Genomic DNA, 21,364 nt, shown 5'->3' with positions numbered 1-21,364 from the left:
TATCAAAGTCAAAAGTCCTCCTGGTTAGAGTCTCTGTTATCCGAGTTCTTCCATCTTGACTGCATCTTTCGGGAATGTAAACAAAGAAGCGCCGGCTGTGTACTGTTGTTGCTGACTACGTTCGAAAAATACGTCCATTTCGCACCGACAACTTTCTTCTTTGCTTGCTCGGCTTCCTTCTCCATAATGCAATGAACATGATTGCAACAGATTCACGAACACAGATGTCCAGAATACTGTGGAATTATGAAATGAAAACAGAGCTTTTTCGTATTGGCTTCAATGTGGAAGGCATACCCGTGTTCGCCGGTCTACGTCACGCGCATACGTCATCCTCAGAGGCGTTTCGAACCGGAAGTTTAGCGGCAAATTTAAAATGTCACTTTATAAGTTAACCCGGCCGTATTGGCATGTGTTATAATGTTAAGATTTCATCATTGATATATAAACTATCAGACTGCGTGGTCGGTAGTAGTGGCTTTCAGTAGGCCTTTAACTCACCGTATTCTTGGCCATGTTTCCTCTTTGCATGCTGGTCGAGATTTGTAGTGCTGCCAGTGTACGTACGTCAACGATGCTCGACACAATTTACAAATAGCATGGCTCCTGTCGAGCTTCCCTTCCTTCTTATAAAACCCCAAAACTTTCCACACTTTGGATTTCTGTCTCCCCGATGTGTTGAAAATCTTTCTCGGTCAGACTGACGCTTTCGTTCTCCTCCACATTCATTTTCCGTGTTGTCTCTTGTTTATCACTCGTGCTAATACCAGCTAGGCGGCTACCGCGTTTGGCGAGTAGCTTGTTTTAGAGACGCTGACGCATATTGTAATCTAGCCAACCCACGCAAAGTCTCGCGATAACCGATCCATGACTCTATAACCGATTCAGCTAGGAATTCATGGATTATTCGCATTGATTGAGGAGTCTGCTACAGATGCAATCTAATCGCTCACTTGTTGAATCGAATACTCGGTCGCATCGGTTTATCGTTCACAACCCTAGTAACAAGATAGTTGAGAGATGAGAAAAATATTTTGCCGATAGTAAATTGTTATTCGTGAATCTTGCAGCTAATTTAAGAAAGGGGTCAAAAGCGACCCGCTAATACTAGGGATGTGAACAGCAAGAAGGTTAAGTCCGAGGTGCACCGTGGTTCAGATGCCTTACTAAACTTGTGGCGTCTCACGGGCCAAACTGAACATGTTGGCGGGCTGTAGTTTGGACACCTGCCCCGTTATTTGAGAAGCACTGCATGAAACGGGCTGTTTGGAACCTGCTTAGAATTTTTCTAGGGGAAATCGTTTTTTTCACGTCCCACCAGAAGTGAATGTTTCATTTATCTGCCGTGTGTGACACTCCAGTTGAAACTTTGCGACTGGGAACACTGAAATTCTGACTTCCCGGTACAAATGGAACACACCGTTAGCACCGCTTGGTGTTGGGGTTTCACACTCGCGTCGGATGAGCATTTGAGACCCTGCCAGAGACATTTGAACATGAGACAGCTGAGCTCTCATCGCAGAAATAGGAACCCGGAGAAGCAAAGAAGGGTCAAAGTTCATGGTAGCAGGTGTTAGTCTGGACACACCTGGTGAATACCATGCCCAAGAGCATTTTGAGCTGTGATTTTTACTGGGGAAAAAATGAAATCCGGCTTTCTGACCTGATAATTAGGCTCTTATGGATCAGGCCAATTTACATTGTGTCATTTATCATTCTATTATTTTGTCAACATTATGAGGGACAAACTGTAAAAACGGATTATTAATCCTCTTGTTCATTTACTATTAATAACTGGTTATTTTCTGTTTCAACATGTTTTATCTACACTTCTGTTAAAATGTAATAATCACTTATTCTTCTGTTGTTTGACACTTTACATTAGCTTTGGATGATACCACACATTTAGGTATCGATCCGATACCAAGTAGTTACAGGATCATACATTGGTCATATTCAAAGTCCTCATGTGTCTAGGGACATATTTCCTGAGTTTATAAACATAATATACATTTTTAAAAAAAAGGAACAAATATTTTGTGACGATCAATGTAATCATGGTAGTATCGACTAGATACGCTATTGTACTTGGTATCATTACAGTAGATGTCAGGTGTAGATCCACCCATGGCGTTTGTTTACATTCAGGCGCGATAGCTTTTGTTAGCTTTGACACCGGTGAGCATGTAGTGAAGCATGTTTAGCTATTCCTCGTCCTCCAGTAATATTGATACTTGTAAGGAACTTACTTTATTCGACGCCATGGAGGCGAGGATTAGTGATTTAGGAGTAGCTAAAACACTGCCAACTGCGGATGGATGCTAGCTGTTAGCTAGCTAGCCATGTCTTAAAGCACCTCTTCCTGAGGGTGTTTCAGTGTTATAACTTCACCTTTATCTTTAGTTTTTAGACCAAAATGCGTCCATTCTCCCTTTTCTGTCTACACACTGTGTCTGCTTGTAAGTACTCCGTGTGTGTGCACTGCCGAACATGATCCTCTGATCGTAAAACCAGCAATGTCACGATGTGACAGGAAGCGGTACTTTTCAAACAGAGTATAGTACCGTTTTTGATTCATTAGTACCGCGATACTATACTATTATCGGTATACCGTAACCCTAGCTCTAAGTCAGTGGTTCTTAACCTGGGTTCGATCGAACCCTAGGGGTTCGGTGAGTCGGGCTCAGGGGTTCGGCGGAGGTCAAGACACACCCGACTCATCGTGTAAATAAAAACTTTTCCCTATCGGCGTATTACGGATACGGCAACAGCAGAAGTCAGACTGATTTGCAGGTGTGTAATTTGTTGTGAGTTTATGCACTGTGTTGGTTTTGTTGTTTGAACAAGGTGATGTTCATGCACGGTTCATTTTGTGCACCAGTAAAAAAACATGGTAACACTTTAGTATGGGGAACATATTCACCATTAATTAGTTGCTTATTAACATTCAAATTAGTAACATATTGTCTCTTAACTAGTCATTATTAAGTACTTATTAATGCCTTATTCGGCATGGCCTTATCATAACCCTAACCCTCTAACCCTGGCCCTAACCCTCTAAACCTAACCCTAACCCAGGGGTGTCCAAACTTTTTCCACTGAGGGCCGCACACTGAAAAATCAAAGCAAGCGGGGGCCATTTTGATATTTTTTTTATTTCAAAAACCAATACAATATATGTTTAAAAAATATACATTTAGGCCTCCACTCAAGCTTGATCCCGGGGACCCCAAAGGGTTTTGGTCCAAAAAAAAATTAAAAATGTGTCATTGTTCAATATTATTATTTTTATTATTATTCAAGTTTTAAATCCCTAGATCAACATTAGGTCTATCTGTCAATATAACGTTTTTAAAGATTTAAGTTGTATGCTCTTTTTGTCACAGAATACCAATTTTTTTTAATGGAAAAAACACAAAAATGCAATATTTTCACCCAATAAAATTTTTCAGTAGAATATTTGACATTATATAATAATTGGAGCCTTAAAAAGGTCAATAACTCATAACACCATTGATTTTAATTCATTATTATTTTTTGAGCAATGGCACTTAAAAACAAATCACTCTAAAATGATTGTGGTTCCAAAAGGGTCCTACTCATTAAAGTGTTAAAAAATAAATTATACATTTTTTTTAATGTTTACTTTTAACACAATAATCTCAAGATCAACTTCAGATCCATCCCTCAATTATAAGTTATATTGTTGTTTATGTTTTTTGTTTGCTCGTTTTAGGCCCTTCTTTAAAAAAAAAAAAAAGCTACATTTTTTCTATGGCAAACACAAAATATGCAACATTTTTCCCCAAAAAATATCTCAAAGTGGAATATTTAATGTGACGTAATTGGAGCCTTGAATAGGTCAATAATTCATAATGACATTGAGTTTGATTCATTATTATTTTTTAAAGAAAGAAAAAGCCTGCATGGCAGCTTTGTGTTAGTAGAGTAAACATTGCAACATTTTCTTGTTACATTTCACCTGTTTGCTCTTTTATACCACTTTTTGTTTATTATTTTTTTCAATAGTATTTTTAAAATGTGCCGTGGGGCCGTTAAAAAATGACCAGCGGGCCGCAAATGGCCCCCGGGCCGCACTGTGGACACCCCTGCCCTAACCAAATAACTCTAAATTAAGTCTTTGTTACTTAAAATATGTTCCCCATACTAAAGTGTTACCAAAAACATATAGGATTGAATTCAAAGTCTCCCTTCTAACCCACCAGTGCCTCCATGGAAATGCCCCCCTCTACCTCAAAGAACTACTCACCCCCAAATCCTCCACACGACACCTCCGCTCCGGACAGGCTAACCTCCTCCAACCTCCGAGGACAAAGCTACAAACAATGGGGGACCGGGCTTTTTGCTCCGCCGCTCCCAATCTGTGGAACACTCTCCCTGACCACCTGAGGGCACCACAGACTGTGGATGTTTTTAAAAAAAAGGCTTAAAAACCCTTATTTTTAAAAAAGCCTTTTTTTAGTTATATGCATACTAGTTTTAGCTATTTGGCTGTTCTAGTTTTTATTTTTATTTATTTTTTATTATAATTTTTTATTTATTTATTTATTTTTTAATACACTGTAGCACTTTGTGGTTGTTTACTCAATGTAAAGTGCTTTTTACAAATAAAATCTATTATTATTATTATTATTATTATTATATAACTCTGTCTTGAATTTGAAAAAAAACAACATTTTATTTTTCACAAAAGAAGGGTTTGGTGAATGCGCATATGAAACTGGTGGGGTTCGGTACCTCCAACAAGGTTAAGAACCACTGCTCTAAGTGTTTAATACAGTGGTGTCAAACATACGGCCCGGGGGCCGGATCAGGCCCGCGAACAGGTTTTATCCGGCCCGCGGGGTGAGTTTGCTAAGTATAAAAATGAGCCGGAATTTTTAAATGAAAGAAACTGTTGTTCTAAATGTGTCCACTAGATGTCGCAATAGCAATTATTTGTATCTTTGTAGATGATGCTACATATGTTCAAAATAAACCACATGATGTTAGTGCATCAGTCGAGGAATATGAGCAAACTACATAAATAACATCCTGTAATTTGATTTTGATATTATTTTTTATCTTGATAGATTGAAAATTAACACCAATGAGTTGACAGAAAATATAAATAACGACAAATAAAGATAGAATACTACTAACCGCAACATGTAAGTGTAAAAAAAAACAACAACCCAACAACATTATGATTTGTACAATTTCAGAATGTGCTTGTTCTATTTTTAAACAAAGAAATCAATCTGAAGTTGTCTTTATTTTTAAGTTATCGTGCCGTGATTTTACCAGTCCGGCCCACTTGGGAGTAGATTTTTCTCCATGTGGCCCCTGATCTAAAATGAGTTTGACACCCCTGGTTTAATAGTTTATCCTTATTTGATCGTTGTGTTTGTCCATGTTAATAATGTTCTGGCCCAATTCTCGCAGGTGCCGTTATTTGAGATGGAGCTGGACGAGGACGAGAGAGGCGACGTCTTAGTGGCGACTGGAGGTACTGCAGACTTCACAGTGATATCCAACATAGCATGTCCTCATCTGTATGTTCCCCACTGTGATTGGTAGTCGGGGCCACGCGGGCGGCGGCGGCGGGCCCCGAGCGGGACGCCTTCATCTACATGAACTTCATGAAGCATCACAGCTGCTACGACGCCATCCCCACCAGCTCCAAGCTGGTGATCTTTGACACGTCACTGCAGGTACCGAGCCACTGTTTTTAGTAGAGATGTCCGATAATGGCTTTTTTGCCGATACTCCGATATTGTCCAATTACCGATTCCGATATCAACCGATACCGATATATACAGTCGTGGAATTAACACGTTATTATGCCTAATTTTGTTGGGATGCCCCGCTGGATGCATTAAACCAGGGGTGTCCAAAGTGCAACCCGGGGGCCATTTGCGGCCCGCAGCTAATTGTTTACCGGCCCGCCACACATTCTGCAAAAATTGCAAAATTGATAATATTGCAAAAATTAAAAAAAAACATTTAAAAAAAGTGGAATGAGGTGAAATCTAACAAGAAAAAGTTGCAATGTTGACACAAAGCTGCCATGCAGGCTGTTTTTTTTCCTTTCGTCTTTGTTTATTTTTCTTTTTTTTGCCATTGCTAAAAAAAAAAAGACAAAAAATGTATGTTATAATGAATTATTACTTAAAAAATATCACTTTAAAATGATTTATGTGGAAAAAATATTGCATATATTGTGTGGTTGCCATATAAAAACATCAACGTTTTATTTGACAAAAGAGCATAAAACAAACAAAATAATAGTTCAAACGTAAAATCGACAGATATATCTGAAGTTGATCTCGTAATTGAAGTGCTAAAAGTAAAAAAAACAACTAATAAAAATGTATCACTTTATGAGTGGGGGACCTTTTGGATCCCAAATATATTTAGTAGGATTTTATTTAACTTTTCACTGTGATTACTCAAAAATATTAAAGACTTCAAATCAATGGTGTCCTGCATTATTGATCTTTTAAGGCTCTAATTATTAAATACTGCATATTTCAGTTTTACTATAAAAAACAAAGTTGTCTTTGACAGAAAACCTTTTTTTTTTTTAACTTTATATCAACCTCAAGTTGATATAGAGATTTACTGTAAGCGTTAAATTAAAAAAAATTATAATTTGACTTATTTTTAACAGTTTAATGACTGAGACCCTTAATAGTCCCCGGGAGCCCTAAAGGTTAAAAAAAAAAAAAAATCCAAATATTTTGTTAAGGTTTGAAAATGAAAAATATCAAAATGGCCCCCGCATGCTTACATTTTTCCGTGTACGGCCCTCAGTGGAAAAAGTTTGGACACCCCTGCATTAAACAATGTAACTTTACCATGAATTGATTAACGTGGACCCCGACTTAAACAAGTTGAAAAACTTATTGGGGTGTTACCATTTAGTGGTCAACTTCAACTCCAGTCATGGAAAAAAGTGCCAACATGGCACTGGCATATTTATTATTGAAGTCACAAAGTGGTGCGGGGTTTGGTGGTAGCGGGGGAGGGGGGGGGGGTGTATATTGTAGTGTCCCGGAAGAGTTAGTACTGCAGGGGGTTCTGGGTATATGGTCTGTTGTGTTTATGTTGTGTTACGGTGCGGACGCTCTCCCGAAATATGTTTGTCATTCTTGTTTGGTGTGGGTTCACATTTGTAACAGTGTTAAAGTTGTTTATACGGCTACCCTCAGTGTGACCTGTATGGCTGTTGACCAAGTATGAGTTGCATTCACTCATGTGTGTGTAAAAGCTGCATATACAGGTATTACGCACGCTGTTTGTATGGTGGAAAAGCGGACGTGACGACAGGTTGTAGAGGACGCTAAAGGCAGTGCATAATATTGTTGTCCGGGTGGAAATCGGGAGAATGGTTTCCCCGGGAGATTTTCGGGAGGGGCACTGAAATTCGGGAGTCTCCCGGGAAAATCGGGAGAGTTGGCAAGTATGCCCTACGTCCGTGTTTTAGCGGATATGTACCGCTCTGTACAGCGGCGTTTTAAAAGGACGATATTATCGGACATCTCTAGATTTTAGGGCACCAAGCAACACGTTTGCAAATATTGGATGTGAGTTGTGTGTGTTTTGGTGCAGGTAAAGAAGGCTTTCTTTGCCCTGGTGGCCAACGGCGTGAGAGCCGCACCGCTATGGGACAGCAAGCGCAAGTGTTTTGTCGGTGAGTGACTCTCTCAGCCCACCCGTAACGTTCGCTCCTCCCAGCTGTCTCACCTGACCACCCGCAACTTTTAACAGCCACATTTTTTTTTGTGTGCGACAAAACCAGACCTATCAAGAGTTTTAACGTGAGAAAAACTACCGTAAACTAGACTTGTTTTTCCTACACTTTGAACCCCGCTGCTTATAAAACGGTGCGGCTAATTTATGGATTTTTCTTGGCTGACGACCATAGAGCAAACAGTTTTCATAAAACACATGCAAAGGTGTGTGGTTGTTTGTGCTATGGCGCCATCTTTTGAATGAGTTCAGTCACTGCAGGCGCTGCTGAGTGAATGTTAAGTCCTGCTGTTTAAAGGTTTAAAACGGAAATAGACATGCTGATTCGTCTGCCGTTCACAATTCTGGCTGTCCATAGCATTTCTACTCATACGGGACGGCGTGGCGAATTTGGTAGAGTGGCCGTGCCAGCAATCGGAGGGTTGCTGGTTACTGGGGTTCAATTCCCACCTTCTACCATCCTAGTCACGTCCGTTGTGTCCTTGGGCAAGACACTTCACCCTTGCTCCTGATGGGTGCTGGTAGCGCCTTGCATGGCAGCTCCCTCCATCAGTGTGTGAATGTGTGTGTGAATGGGTGAATGTGGAAATACTGTCAAAGCGCTTTGAGTACCTTGAAGGTAGAAAAGCGCTATACTAGTATAACCCATTTATCATTTATTTATCATGTATATACATTCTTCATTCATCACTCCAAGCAACACTTGTAAGTTTGACAATAAAAACTACAACTGTTTATACTTACTTATCCATCCAATGTGCGATGTCTGTAGGAGTGTTTTCATGCATATTTTTACGTGCTATCGTAATGTAATCAAGCAAGCGTCGTTAGCATTAGCTAAAATGCTAACACATTTACGAGCGTCTGTGTATTGTTTCAGCTTTGTAAATTCACCAAAACATCACCGTGGAGTTATTGAGTCTGTTTAGCTGATTGGAGAGCTGGCTTCCGCGGCTAATGACGATGACTTCTGTTTTGTTTGATCAGCCGTTTTACTGCCGTGTCACAGACACCGTTTGGAAACAATTAAGGTATGTAAATAAACATGTACGAAAAAATTTGGTGTAAATATTTCATTTCACAACATATATATCTGGGACTTATAGTCCAGTGCGGCTAATATATGGAAACAATTGTTAAAACATTTAGTGGGTGTGGCTTATATTCCGGTGCGCTCTATAGTCAGGAAAACTCAAATTTCCTTTAACGGCACAATTTTCCGAAGAAATGGCAAAATGAGGGTCAACACCCCTAATTCTGTGACCGATCATTATTGTGGATTAATAAAAGCGGCTGAGCTAAAGACTAGCATGTCCTAAATGTCATGAAGACTGAGGAGGCACCAAGGGATGGGTAGTAAATCCAGTACTTTTTTTTGGCATTGACCAAATCCCATCGGTTCTATTGGGCACCAATTCTCGTAAAATCCAACGGTGCCTTATTACGGTACCTGGGCCGGTATTCTGTCGAAATGAGCTACCTGTCAAAATGAGCTACCTAATGTTACTGAGCATGGGCATCAGCACTAAACGTTTTTTTTTCGAAATGAGCTAGCTCGTGGAGATAAAAAGAGTTGGCTTTGTAAGTAAGTAATTATTTAAAATTATATTTTTGTCATTCTGACCAGTAAGCAAGTGGACAATTACAACGTGAGGAAGTTCACATTGATGCTAATAATGGTAGCCTACATTTTTGTTCACTATTTGTAGGTCAGACCTGGCTTTTCTAGTCATATTTAAATGTATGTTTGTAATATTGATTTTTTTTTCCAAGTATAATTAATTAACTTAATAATATTTTATTTTATTAATATATATTTTTTCATAATTGTACTACTTTTTCTTTTGATATTAAAACTTCCCTTATATAGTTATTGTATACATTAGTTTTATTTTTATACTATTATGAACTTGTTTTTGTAATATTATTGTATGTATTACAATACATAAAATAATAATAAATATTTTGTATTTAAAAATGTTGTTTAGAATTCTCACTAGATTTCAGGCAAATATAATTTTATTTTCTCCGCAACCCGAAAGGGACAAGCTGTAGAAAATGGATGGATGGATAATTTTCCTTTAGATATTGGAATAATGAGAAGTTTTTCCTTAAAAAATAATGACTTTTTCTTGTAATTTGATTCAAATGATTCCCGGGCGCGGCCACCGCTGCTGCTCACTGCTCCCCTCACCTCCCAGGGGGTGATCAAGGGTGATGGGTCAAACGCAGAGAATGATTTCGCCACACCTCGTGTGTGTGTGACAATATTTGGTACTTTAACTATTTCTTGTAATTAACCCTCATGTATTTGTGACAAAGAAACAGCTCCCTCGTGTGGACTAGAGGTGTACTGCAGACAAATTGTCACCTGAATAATGAAATAACCATTGAGTTGTGTGCAGGCATGCTGACCATCACAGACTTCATCAACATTCTCCATCGTTACTACAAGTCTCCTCTGGTGAGCCGTCTCTCTTCTAGTGGGGAGAAAAAAATAAATAAATAGAATGTTGATGACTTGCTTGTGTCGACTGCAGGTTCAGATCTACGAGCTGGAGGAACACAAGATCGAGACGTGGCGAGGCACGACTCTACGTGACACGAGTGTGTAATTATATTACCCGTCATCAAGTTTCATGTTGGTTTCTTCTCTTGGATCTCAGAGATCTATCTCCAGTACTCCACCAACAGCCTCATCAGCATCGCCCCTGAAGCCAGGTCAGCACTCGCTGTGCCCGATGGGTCATTTCTGCGGTTTTTCATTCGCGTCTTTTCCCCCCTGCAGTCTGTTCGATGCCATCTACTCGCTGCTGAAGAACAAGATTCACAGACTGCCCGTCATCGACCCGGCGTCGGGAAACGTCCTCCACATCCTGACGCACAAACGCATCCTCAAGTTCCTCCACATATTTGTAAGCAAACACCATGGCCATGTTCTGCATCCTTCATAGAGTATGGACCTTTTCCATTAAAAAAATCATTAGAGAGTTTTTCAGATTTAAAACCAATAAAATACAATATTTACAAAACCCAAAACCAGTGAAGTGTAAATGGTAAATAAAAACAGAATACAATGATTTGCAAATCCTTTTCAACTTATATTCAATTGAATAGACTGCAAAGACAAGATATTTAACGTTCGAACTGAGAAACTTACTTTTTTTTTGCAAATAATCATTAACTTTGAATTTAATGGCAGCAACACATTGCAAAAAAGTTGGCACAGGGGCATTTTTCACCACTGTGTTACATGGCATTTCCTTTTAACAACACTCTGTAAACGTTTGGGAACTGAGGAGACCAATTTTTGATGCTTTTCAGGTGGAATTCTTTCCCATTCTTGCTTGATGTACAGCTTAAGTTGTTTAACAGTCCGGGGGTCTCCGTTGTGGTATTTTAGGCTTCATAATGCACCACAAATTTTCAATGGGAGACAGGTCTGGACTACAGGCAGGCCAGTCTAGTACCCACACTCTTTTACTATGAAGCCACACTGGCTTGGCATTGTCTTGCTGAAATAAGCAGGGGCGTCCATGACAACTTTGCTTGGATGTCAACATATGTTGCTCCAAAACCTGTATGTACCTTTCAGCATTAATGGTGCCTTCACAGATGTGTAAGTTATTTTTTGATATGTGCCACACAGGCTGTTAAAAAAATAGTAGTAGGTCGCAAATCGCCCCCCTGCCGCACTTCGGACACCCCTCCTCTAGATCATCTACAGATCTATCCGTCGATGTAAAGTTAGATTTTTTTGTTTTATGCCTTTTTGGTCAAAGAAAAAAAAAAGTGTTTTTTCTTTATGGCAAAAACAGAAATTTCGCATTATTTTCCTCCCCCGAAAATTGTGAAAGAGAAATATTTAATGTGAATTAATTGGAGCCTTAAATAGGTAAACATTCATTTCTGTTCATTATTAAGTTTTGAGTAATGACAGCATGAAAAAAATCTGATAAAAAAAAAAAGGCTTGAGGATGTAAAAAGGCCCCCCTCATAAAATTGTTGAAAATGTGTCATTTATTAATATATATAATACATAATTTATTTTTATTTTCAACGCCTAAATCTCTACATCAACTTTAGATCTATCTGTAAATTATAAGTTTTTATTATATTTTTGAGCCATAACAGTTTTAAAATAAATAAAAAACTGTCTACTTGGCAGCTTTGTGTTATTAGTGTCAACATTGCAACATTTTCCTGTTACATTACACCTGTAAGTTCTTTTATTCCCATTTTTATGTTTTATTTTTTGTTGTTGTAATATTTAAAAAATTTGCCACGGGCCCTTAAAAAAAGTATGCGCGGGCCACAAATGGCCCCCAGCCCGCACTTTGGACACCACTGCTCTAAATCAATTACAGATACATCCATTGATATACATTTAATTTTTTTATTGATAATGTTTTATGCCCTTTTGTCAAAGAAAACTTTGCTTTTTATGTAAACAAAAAAAAACAAAAAAAATTGCAATATTTCCACCTCCCAAAAATTTCTAAGTGGAATATTTGATGTGAAGTAATTTTACTTAAATAAGTCAATAATTCATAAAAACTTTGATTTTGACACATTATTATTTTTGAGCAATAACTCGTTTAAAAAATGACACTAAAGTCTTTGTGATCCTACGGATATATATGTATATATATATATATATATATATATATATATATATATATATATATATATATATATATATATATATATATATACACTAACGTTCAAAAGTTTGGGGTCACGCAATTTCTCGCATGGAGTAGCCTTCATTTCTAAGAACAAGAATAGACTGTCGAGTTTCAGATGAAAGTTCTCTTTTTCTGGCCATTTTGAGCGTTTAATTGACCCCACAAATGTGATGCTCCAGAAACTCAATATGCTCAAAGGAAGGTCCGTTTTGTAGCTTCTGTAACGAGCTAAACTGTTTTCAGTTGTGTGAAAATTATTGCACGAGGGTTTTCTAATCATCAATTAGCCTTCTGAGCCAATGAGCAAACACATTGTACCATTAGAACACTGGAGTGATAGTTGCTGGAAATGGGCCTCTATACACCTATGTAGATATTGCACCAAAAACCAGACATTTGCAGCTAGAATAGTCATTTACCACATTAGCAATGTATAGAGTGTATTTCTTTAAAGTTAAGACTGGTTTAAAGTTATCTTCATTGAAAAGTACAGTGCTTTTCCTTCAAAGATAAGGACATTTCAATGTGACCCCAAACTTTTGAACAGTAGTGTATATATATATATATATATATATATATATATATATATATATATATATATATATATATATATATATATATATATATATATATATATATATATATATATATATATATATATATATGTATACATATATATATATGTATACATATATATATGTACATATGTATATATATATATATATATATATATATATATATATATATATATATATATGTATACATATATATATGTACATATGTATATATATATATATATATACATATATACATATATATATACATATTTATACATATACACATATATATATATACACATACATATATATGTATATACTTTGTACCCTTATGGGCATTACATATACATATATATATATATATATATATATATATATATATATATATATATATATATATATATATATATATATATATATATATATATATATATATATATATATATATATATATATATATATATATGTGTTTTTATTCCCAAATATGTGTTATATGTGTTTTACGTTGCACGATTGCACCAAGAAAAATTCCTAGTTTGTGAACCCGTTCTCAAACAATGGCAATAAAAACTATTCTGATTCTGATTCTGATTCTGATATATATGTATATACTTTGTATGCAGTCGGCTTTCGGTCCTCCACCAAATTTTTTAGCCCAATGCGGCCCCTGAGTCAAAAAGTTTGACACCCCTGTTGTAGACCGTCATGTCTGCCTGCCTTCATCAGGGTTCCTCCATTCCCAAGCCATGGTTCCTGCAGAAGCAGATCTGTCAGCTGGCCATCGGGACCTTTAAAGAGATCGCAACAGTGTCAGAATGGGCGTCGGTCTATGACGCTCTGAGCATCTTTGTGGAGCGGCGAGTGTCCGCCCTGCCTGTGGTCAACGAGCAAGGTAGTCCCTCCACTCATCCGCCATCTTCCAAAAGATATGTTGTGGTTGTCTAGGAGCTGGTTTCTCTTTGTCTCCACCTCCTAGGCAAAGTGGTGGCGCTGTACTCCAGATTTGACGTGATTGTAAGTACGCCCACCTTCCAGAGATGAAGTACATGAGGCAGTTGACTAATCCTCCATTTGTGTTGAAGAACCTGGCAGCCCAGAAAAACTACAACAACTTGAACATGACCATGAAGGAGGCCATCTCCTGCAGAGCCTGCTGCATGGAGGGCGTGCTCAAGTGTTACCCTCACGAAACCTTGGAGACCATCATCGACCGCATCGCCCTGGCTGAGGTTGGGAGCCGTCTTTCTACTGTAGCCTAACACGACAAACTAGATAGGCCTGAATCAGGTTTGCACTTCTGTTGGCTGCTGCCAATTAGGGAGGATAACCGTTAGGGCTAATTAGTTGGGCCTGAATTATGTCCCGGGCAGTAAACTTGCTGGGACTTTATTTCCCTCTTTCTGTTTGCTGCCAAGTCATCATGGCATCCACAATGCCTCCTTTTCCACTTCTGGGTAGCGACTACACCACGACTACCCATATAGGCTTCAAACTAGCTGGGTCTGATGTAAAAGTTTGTATATCTATTAGTTGCTTCTAAATAGCAACGTTGTCCATTTATGTTTATATTGCTTCAAGATGTATTAATTACACTACCACTACCCATTTAGGCAGAAACCTAGTTGGGCCTGATGTAAAAGTTTTCATAAATATTAGTTGCTGCCAAATAGCAACATTGTCCATGTATGTTTATATTGCTTCAAGATGTAGCAATTACACTACCACTACCCATTTAGGCAGAAACCTAGTTGGGCCTGATGTAAAAGTTTTCATAAATATTAGTTGCTGCCAAATAGCAACATTGTCCATTTATGTTTATATTGCTTCAAGATGTAGCAATTACACTACCACTACCCATTTAGGCAACAACCAAGTTGGGCCTGATGTCAACGTTTCATATCAATTGGTTTCTGCCAAGCAGTGACAATATCCAATTATGTGTGGGTTGCTTCAAGATGTAGCAACAACACAATGACTACCCATTTAGGCAGCAACCGAGTTGGGCCTGATGTCAACGTCTCATATAAATTGGTTTCTGCCAAGCAGTGACAATATCCAATTATGTGTGTGTTGCTTCAAGATGTAGCAACAACACAATGACTACCCATTTAGGCAGCAACCTAGTTGGGCTTGATGTAAAAGTTTTCATATCTATTAGTTGCTGCCAAATAGCAACATTGTCCATTTATGTTTATATTGCTTCAAGATGTAGCAATTACACTACCACTACCCATTTAGGCAACAACCAAGTTGGGCCTGATGTCAACGTTTCATATCAATTGGTTTCTGCCAAGCAGTGACAATATCCAATTATGTGTGGGTTGCTTCAAGATGTAGCAACAACACAATGACTACCCATTTAGGCAGCAACCGAGTTGGGCCTGATGTCAACGTCTCATATAAATTGGTTTCTGCCAAGCAGTGACAATATCCAATTATGTGTATGTTGCTTCAAGATGTAGCAACAACACAATGACTACCCATTTAGGCAGCAACCTAGTTGGGCTTGATGTAAAAGTTTTCATATCTATTAGTTGCTGCCAAATAGCAACATTGTCCATTTATGTTTATATTGCTTCAAGATGTAGCAATTACACTACCACTACCCATTTAGGCAGCAACCGAGTTGAGCCTGATGTCAACGTCTCATATCAATTGGTTTCTGCCAAGCAGTGACAATATCCAATTATGTGTGTGTTGCTTCAAGATGTAGCAACAACACAATGACTACCCATTTAGGCAGCAACCTAGTTGGGCCTGAAATGTAAACGTTTTCATATCTATTAGTTGCTGCCAAATAGCAACATTGTCCATTTATGTTTATATTGCTTCAAGATGTAGCAATTACACTACCACTACCCATTTAGGCAACAACCAAGTTGGGCCTGATGTCAACGTTTCATATCAATTGGTTTCTGCCAAGCAGTGACAATATCCAATTATGTGTGTGTTGCTTCAAGATGTAGCAACAACACAATGACTACCCATTTAGGCAGCAACCTAGTTGGGCCTGAAATGTAAAAGTTTTCATATCTATTAGTTGCTGCCAAATAGCAACATTGTCCATTTATGTTTATATTGCTTCAAGATGTAGCAATTACACTACCACTACCCATTTAGGCAACAACCAAGTTGGGCCTGATGTCAACGTCTCATATAAATTGGTTTCTGCCAAGCAGTGACAATATCCAATTATGTGTGGGTTGCTTCAAGATGTAGCAACAACACAATGACTACCCATTTAGGCAGCAACCTAGTTGGGCCTGATGTAAAAGTTTTCATATCTATTAATTGCTGCCAAATAGCAACATTGTCCATTTATGTTTATATTGCTTCAAGATGTAACAATTACACTACCACTACCCATTTAGGCAGCAACCGAGTTGGGCCTGATGTCAACGTCCCATATATATTGGTTTCTGCCAAGCAGTGACAATATCCAATTATGTGTGGGTTGCTTCAAGATGTAGCAACAACACAATGACTACCCATTTAGGCAGCAACTTAGTTGGGCCTGATGTAAAAGTTTTCATATCTATTAGTTGCTGCCAAATAGCAACATTGTTCATTTATGTTTATATTGCTTCAAGATGTAGCAATTACACTACCACTACCCATTTAGGCAGCCACCGAGTTGGGCCTGATGTCAACGTCCCATATATATTGGTTTCTGCCAAGCAGTGACAATATCCAATTATGTGTGGGTTGCTTCAAAATGTAGCAACAACACAATGACTACCCATTTAGGCAGCAACTTAGTTGGGCCTGATGTAAAAGTTTTCATATCTATTAGTTGCTGCCAAATAGCAACATTGTTCATTTATGTTTATATTGCTTCAAGATGTAGCAATTACACTACCACTACCCATTTAGGCAGCAACCGAGTTGGGCCTGATGTCAACGTCCCATATACATTGGTTTCTGCCAAGCAGTGACAATATCCAATTATGTGTGTGTTGCTTCAAGATTTAGCAACAACACAATGACTGCCCATTTAGGCAGCAACCTAGTTGGGCCTGAAATGTAAAAGTTTTCATATCTATTAGTTGCTGCCAAATAGCAACATTGTCCATTTATGTTTATATTGCTTCAAGATGTAGCAATTACACTACCACTACCCATTTAGGCAGCAACCGAGTTGGGCCTGATGTCAACGTCCCATATATATTGGTTTCTGCCAAGCAGTGACAATATCCAATTATGTGTGTGTTGCTTCAAGATGTAGCAACAACACAATGACTACCCATTTAGGCAGCAACTTAGTTGGGCCTGATGTAAAAGTTTTCATATCTATTAGTTGCTGCCAAATAGCAACATTGTCCATTTATGTTTATATTGCTTCAAGATGTAGCAATTACTCTACCACTACCCATTTAGGCAGCAAGCAAGTTGGGCCTGATGTCAACGTCTCATATCAATTGGTTTCTGCCAAGTAGTGACAATATCCAATTATGTGTGTGTTGCTTCAAGATTTAGCAACAACACAATGACTACCCATTTAGGCAGCAACCTAGTTGGGCCTGAAATGTAAAAGTTTTCATATCTATTAGTTGCTGCCAAATAGCAACATTGTCCATTTATGTTTATATTGCTTCAAGATGTAGCAATTACACTACCACTACCCATTTAGGCAGCAACCGAGTTGGGCCTGATGTCAACGTCCCATATATATTGGTTTCTGCCAAGCAGTGACAATATCCAATTATGTGTGTGTTGCTTCAAGATGTAGCAACAACACAATGACTACCCGTTTAGGCAGCAACCTAGTTGGGCCTGATGTAAAAGTTGTCATATCTATTAGTTGCTGCCAAATAGCAACATTGTCCATTTATGTTTATATTGCTTCAAGATGTAGCAATTACTCTACCACTACCCATTTAGGCAACAACCAAGTTGGGCCTGATGTCAACATTTCATATCAATTGGTTTCTGCCAAGCAGTGACAATATCCAATTATGTGTGGGTTGCTTCAAGATGTAGCAACAACACAATGACTACCCATTTAGGCAGCAACTTAGTTGGGCCTGATGTAAAAGTTTTCATATCTATTAGTTGCTGCCAAATAGCAACATTGTCCATTTATGTTTATATTGCTTCAAGATGTAGCAATTACTCTACCACTACCCATTTAGGCAGCAAGCAAGTTGGGCCTGATGTCAACGTCTCATATCAATTGGTTTCTGCCAAGCAGTGACAATATCCAATTATGTGTGTGTTGCTTCAAGATTTAGCAACAACACAATGACTGCCCATTTATGCAGCAACCTAGTTGGGCCTGAAATGTAAAAGTTTTCATATCTATTAGTTGCTGCCAAATAGCAACATTGTCCATTTATGTTTATATTGCTTCAAGATGTAGCAATTACACTACCACTACCCATTCAGGCAACAACCAAGTTGGGCCTGATGTCAACGTCTCATATCAATTGGTTTCTGCCAAGCAGTGACAATATCCAATTATGTGTGGGTTGCTTCAAGATGTAGCAACAACACAATGACTACCCATTTAGGCAGCAACTTAGTTGGGCCTGATGTAAAAGTTTTCATATCTATTAGTTGCTGCCAAATAGCAACATTGTCCATTTATGTTTATATTGCTTCAAGATGTAGCAATTACACTACCACTACCCATTTAGGCAACAACCAAGTTGGGCCTGATGTCAATGTCTCATATCAATTGGTTTCTGCCAAGCAGTGACAATATCCAATTATGTGTGGGTTGCTTCAAGATGTAGCAACAACACAATGACTACCCATTTAGGCAGCAACTTAGTTGGGCCTGATGTAAAAGTTTTCATATCTATTAGTTGCTGCCAAATAGCAACATTGTCCATTTATGTTTATATTGCTTCAAGATGTAGCAATTACTCTACCACTACCCATTTAGGCAACAACCAAGTTGGGCCTGATGTCAACGTCTCATATCAATTGGTTTCTGCCAAGCAGTGACAATATCCAATTATGTGTGTGTTGCTTCAAGATGTAGCAACAACACAATGACTACCCATTTAGGCAGCAACCTAGTTGGGCCTGATGTAAAAGTTTTCATATCTATTAGTTGCTGCCAAATAGCAACATTGTCCATTTATGTTTATATTGCTTCAAGATGTAGCAATTACTCTATCACTACCCATTTAGGCAGCAAGCAAGTTGGGCCTGATGTCAACGTCTCATATCAATTGGTTTCTGCCAAGTAGTGACAATATCCAATTATGTGTGTGTTGCTTCAAGATTTAGCAACAACACAATGACTGCCCATTTAGGCAGCAACCTAGTTGGGCCTGAAATGTAAAAGTTTTCATATCTATTAGTTGCTGCCAAATAGCAACATTGTCCATTTATGTTTATATTGCTTCAAGATGTAGCAATTACACTACCACTACCCATTCAGGCAGCAACCGAGTTGGGCCTGATGTCAACGTCCCATATATATTGGTTTCTGCCAAGCAGTGACAATATCCAATTATGTGTGTGTTGCTTCAAGATGTAGCAACAACACAATGACTACCCATTTAGGCAGCAACTTAGTTGGGCCTGATGTAAAAGTTTTCATATCTATTAGTTGCTGCCAAATAGCAACATTGTTCATTTATGTTTATATTGCTTCAAGATGTAGCAATTACACTACCACTACCCATTTAGGCAACAACCAAGTTGGGCCTGATGTCAACGTCTCATATCAATTGGTTTCTGCCAAGCAGTGACAATATCCAATTATGTGTGTGTTGCTTCAAGATTTAGCAACAACACAATGACTACCCATTTAGGCAGCAACCTAGTTGGGCCTGAAATGTAAAAGTTTTCATATCTATTAGTTGCTGCCAAATAGCAACATTGTCCATTTATGTTTATATTGCTTCAAGATGTAGCAATTACACTACCACTACCCATTTAGGCATTAACCGAGTTGGGCCTGATGTCAACGTCCCATATATATTGGTTTCTGCCAAGCAGTGACAATATCCAATTATGTGTGTGTTGCTTCAAGATGTAGCAACAACACAATGACTACCCATTTAGGCAGCAACCTAGTTGGGCCTGAAATGTAAAAGTTTTCATATCTATTAGTTGCTGCCAAATAGCAACATTGTCCATTTATGTTTATATTGCTTCAAGATGTAGCAATTACACTACCACTACCCATTTAGGCAACAACCAAGTTGGGCCTGATGTCAACGTTTCATATCAATTGGTTTCTGCCAAGCAGTGACAATATCCAATTATGTGTGGGTTGCTTCAAGATGTAGCAACAACACAATGACTACCCATTTAGGCAGCAACCGAGTTGGGCCTGATGTCAACGTCTCATATAAATTGGTTTCTGCCAAGCAGTGACAATATCCAATTATGTGTGTGTTGCTTCAAGATGTAGCAACAACACAATGACTACCCATTTAGGCAGCAACCTAGTTGGGCTTGATGTAAAAGTTTTCATATCTATTAGTTGCTGCCAAATAGCAACATTGTCCATTTATGTTTATATTGCTTCAAGATGTAGCAATTACACTACCACTACCCATTTAGGCAGCAACCGAGTTGAGCCTGATGTCAACGTCTCATATCAATTGGTTTCTGCCAAGCAGTGACAATATCCAATTATGTGTGTGTTGCTTCAAGATGTAGCAACAACACAATGACTACCCATTTAGGCAGCAACCTAGTTGGGCCTGAAATGTAAACGTTTTCATATCTATGAGTTGCTGCCAAATAGCAACATTGTCCATTTATGTTTATATTGCTTCAAGATGTAGCAATTACTCTACCACTACCCATTTAGGCAGCAAGCAAGTTGGGCCTGATGTCAACGTCTCATATCAATTGGTTTCTGCCAAGCAGTGACAATATCCAATTATGTGTGTGTTGCTTCAAGATTTAGCAACAACACAATGACTGCCCATTTAGGCAGCAACCTAGTTGGGCCTGAAATGTAAAAGTTTTCATATCTATTAGTTGCTGCCAAATAGCAACATTGTCCATTTATGTTTATATTGCTTCAAGATGTAGCAATTACACTACCACTACCCCTTTAGGCAGCCACCAAGTTGGGCCTGATGTCAACGTCTCATATCAATTGGTTGCTGGTAAGCAGTGACAATATCCAATTATGTGTGTGTTGCTTCAAGATGTAGCAACAACACAATGACTACCCATTTAGGCAGCAACCTAGTTGGGCCTGATGTAAAAGTTTTTATATTTATTGGTCGCTGCCAAATAACGACAATGTCCAATTATCTGTGCAAAACATGGCGACTGGGCTACGACTGCCCTTTAAGGCAGCAAACTAGACGGGCCTGACTTCATTTTAGCACAACCATACATAGCAACATGGCATGCAGAAGAAGATGTTGTGAGTAACGTGGGTGG

The 21,364-nt window shown here is 38.4% G+C and overlaps 1 protein-coding gene across 1 annotated transcript in view; it reads left to right on the top strand.

Annotated features, from left to right (window-relative positions):
• Positions 1–21,364, top strand: part of prkag3b (protein kinase, AMP-activated, gamma 3b non-catalytic subunit) — a 42,471-nt gene that overhangs the window by 13,701 nt on the left and 7,406 nt on the right. Inside the window, exons 3-12 of the mRNA XM_062059704.1 lie at positions 5,446–5,509; positions 5,581–5,714; positions 7,615–7,696; positions 10,161–10,219; positions 10,296–10,341; positions 10,422–10,476; positions 10,544–10,670; positions 13,727–13,892; positions 13,977–14,014; positions 14,083–14,229. Of these exons, the coding sequence (XP_061915688.1) occupies positions 5,446–5,509; positions 5,581–5,714; positions 7,615–7,696; positions 10,161–10,219; positions 10,296–10,341; positions 10,422–10,476; positions 10,544–10,670; positions 13,727–13,892; positions 13,977–14,014; positions 14,083–14,229 (918 nt within the window). The remainder of the gene's footprint in view (positions 1–5,445; positions 5,510–5,580; positions 5,715–7,614; positions 7,697–10,160; positions 10,220–10,295; positions 10,342–10,421; positions 10,477–10,543; positions 10,671–13,726; positions 13,893–13,976; positions 14,015–14,082; positions 14,230–21,364) is intronic.

Source organism: Entelurus aequoreus, linkage group LG10, assembly GCF_033978785.1.
Source record: "Entelurus aequoreus isolate RoL-2023_Sb linkage group LG10, RoL_Eaeq_v1.1, whole genome shotgun sequence".
Classification (NCBI taxonomy): Eukaryota; Metazoa; Chordata; class Actinopteri; order Syngnathiformes; family Syngnathidae; genus Entelurus; species Entelurus aequoreus.
Note: the sequence above shows the minus strand (reverse complement) of the source record. Positions and strands in the feature narration are given on the sequence as shown.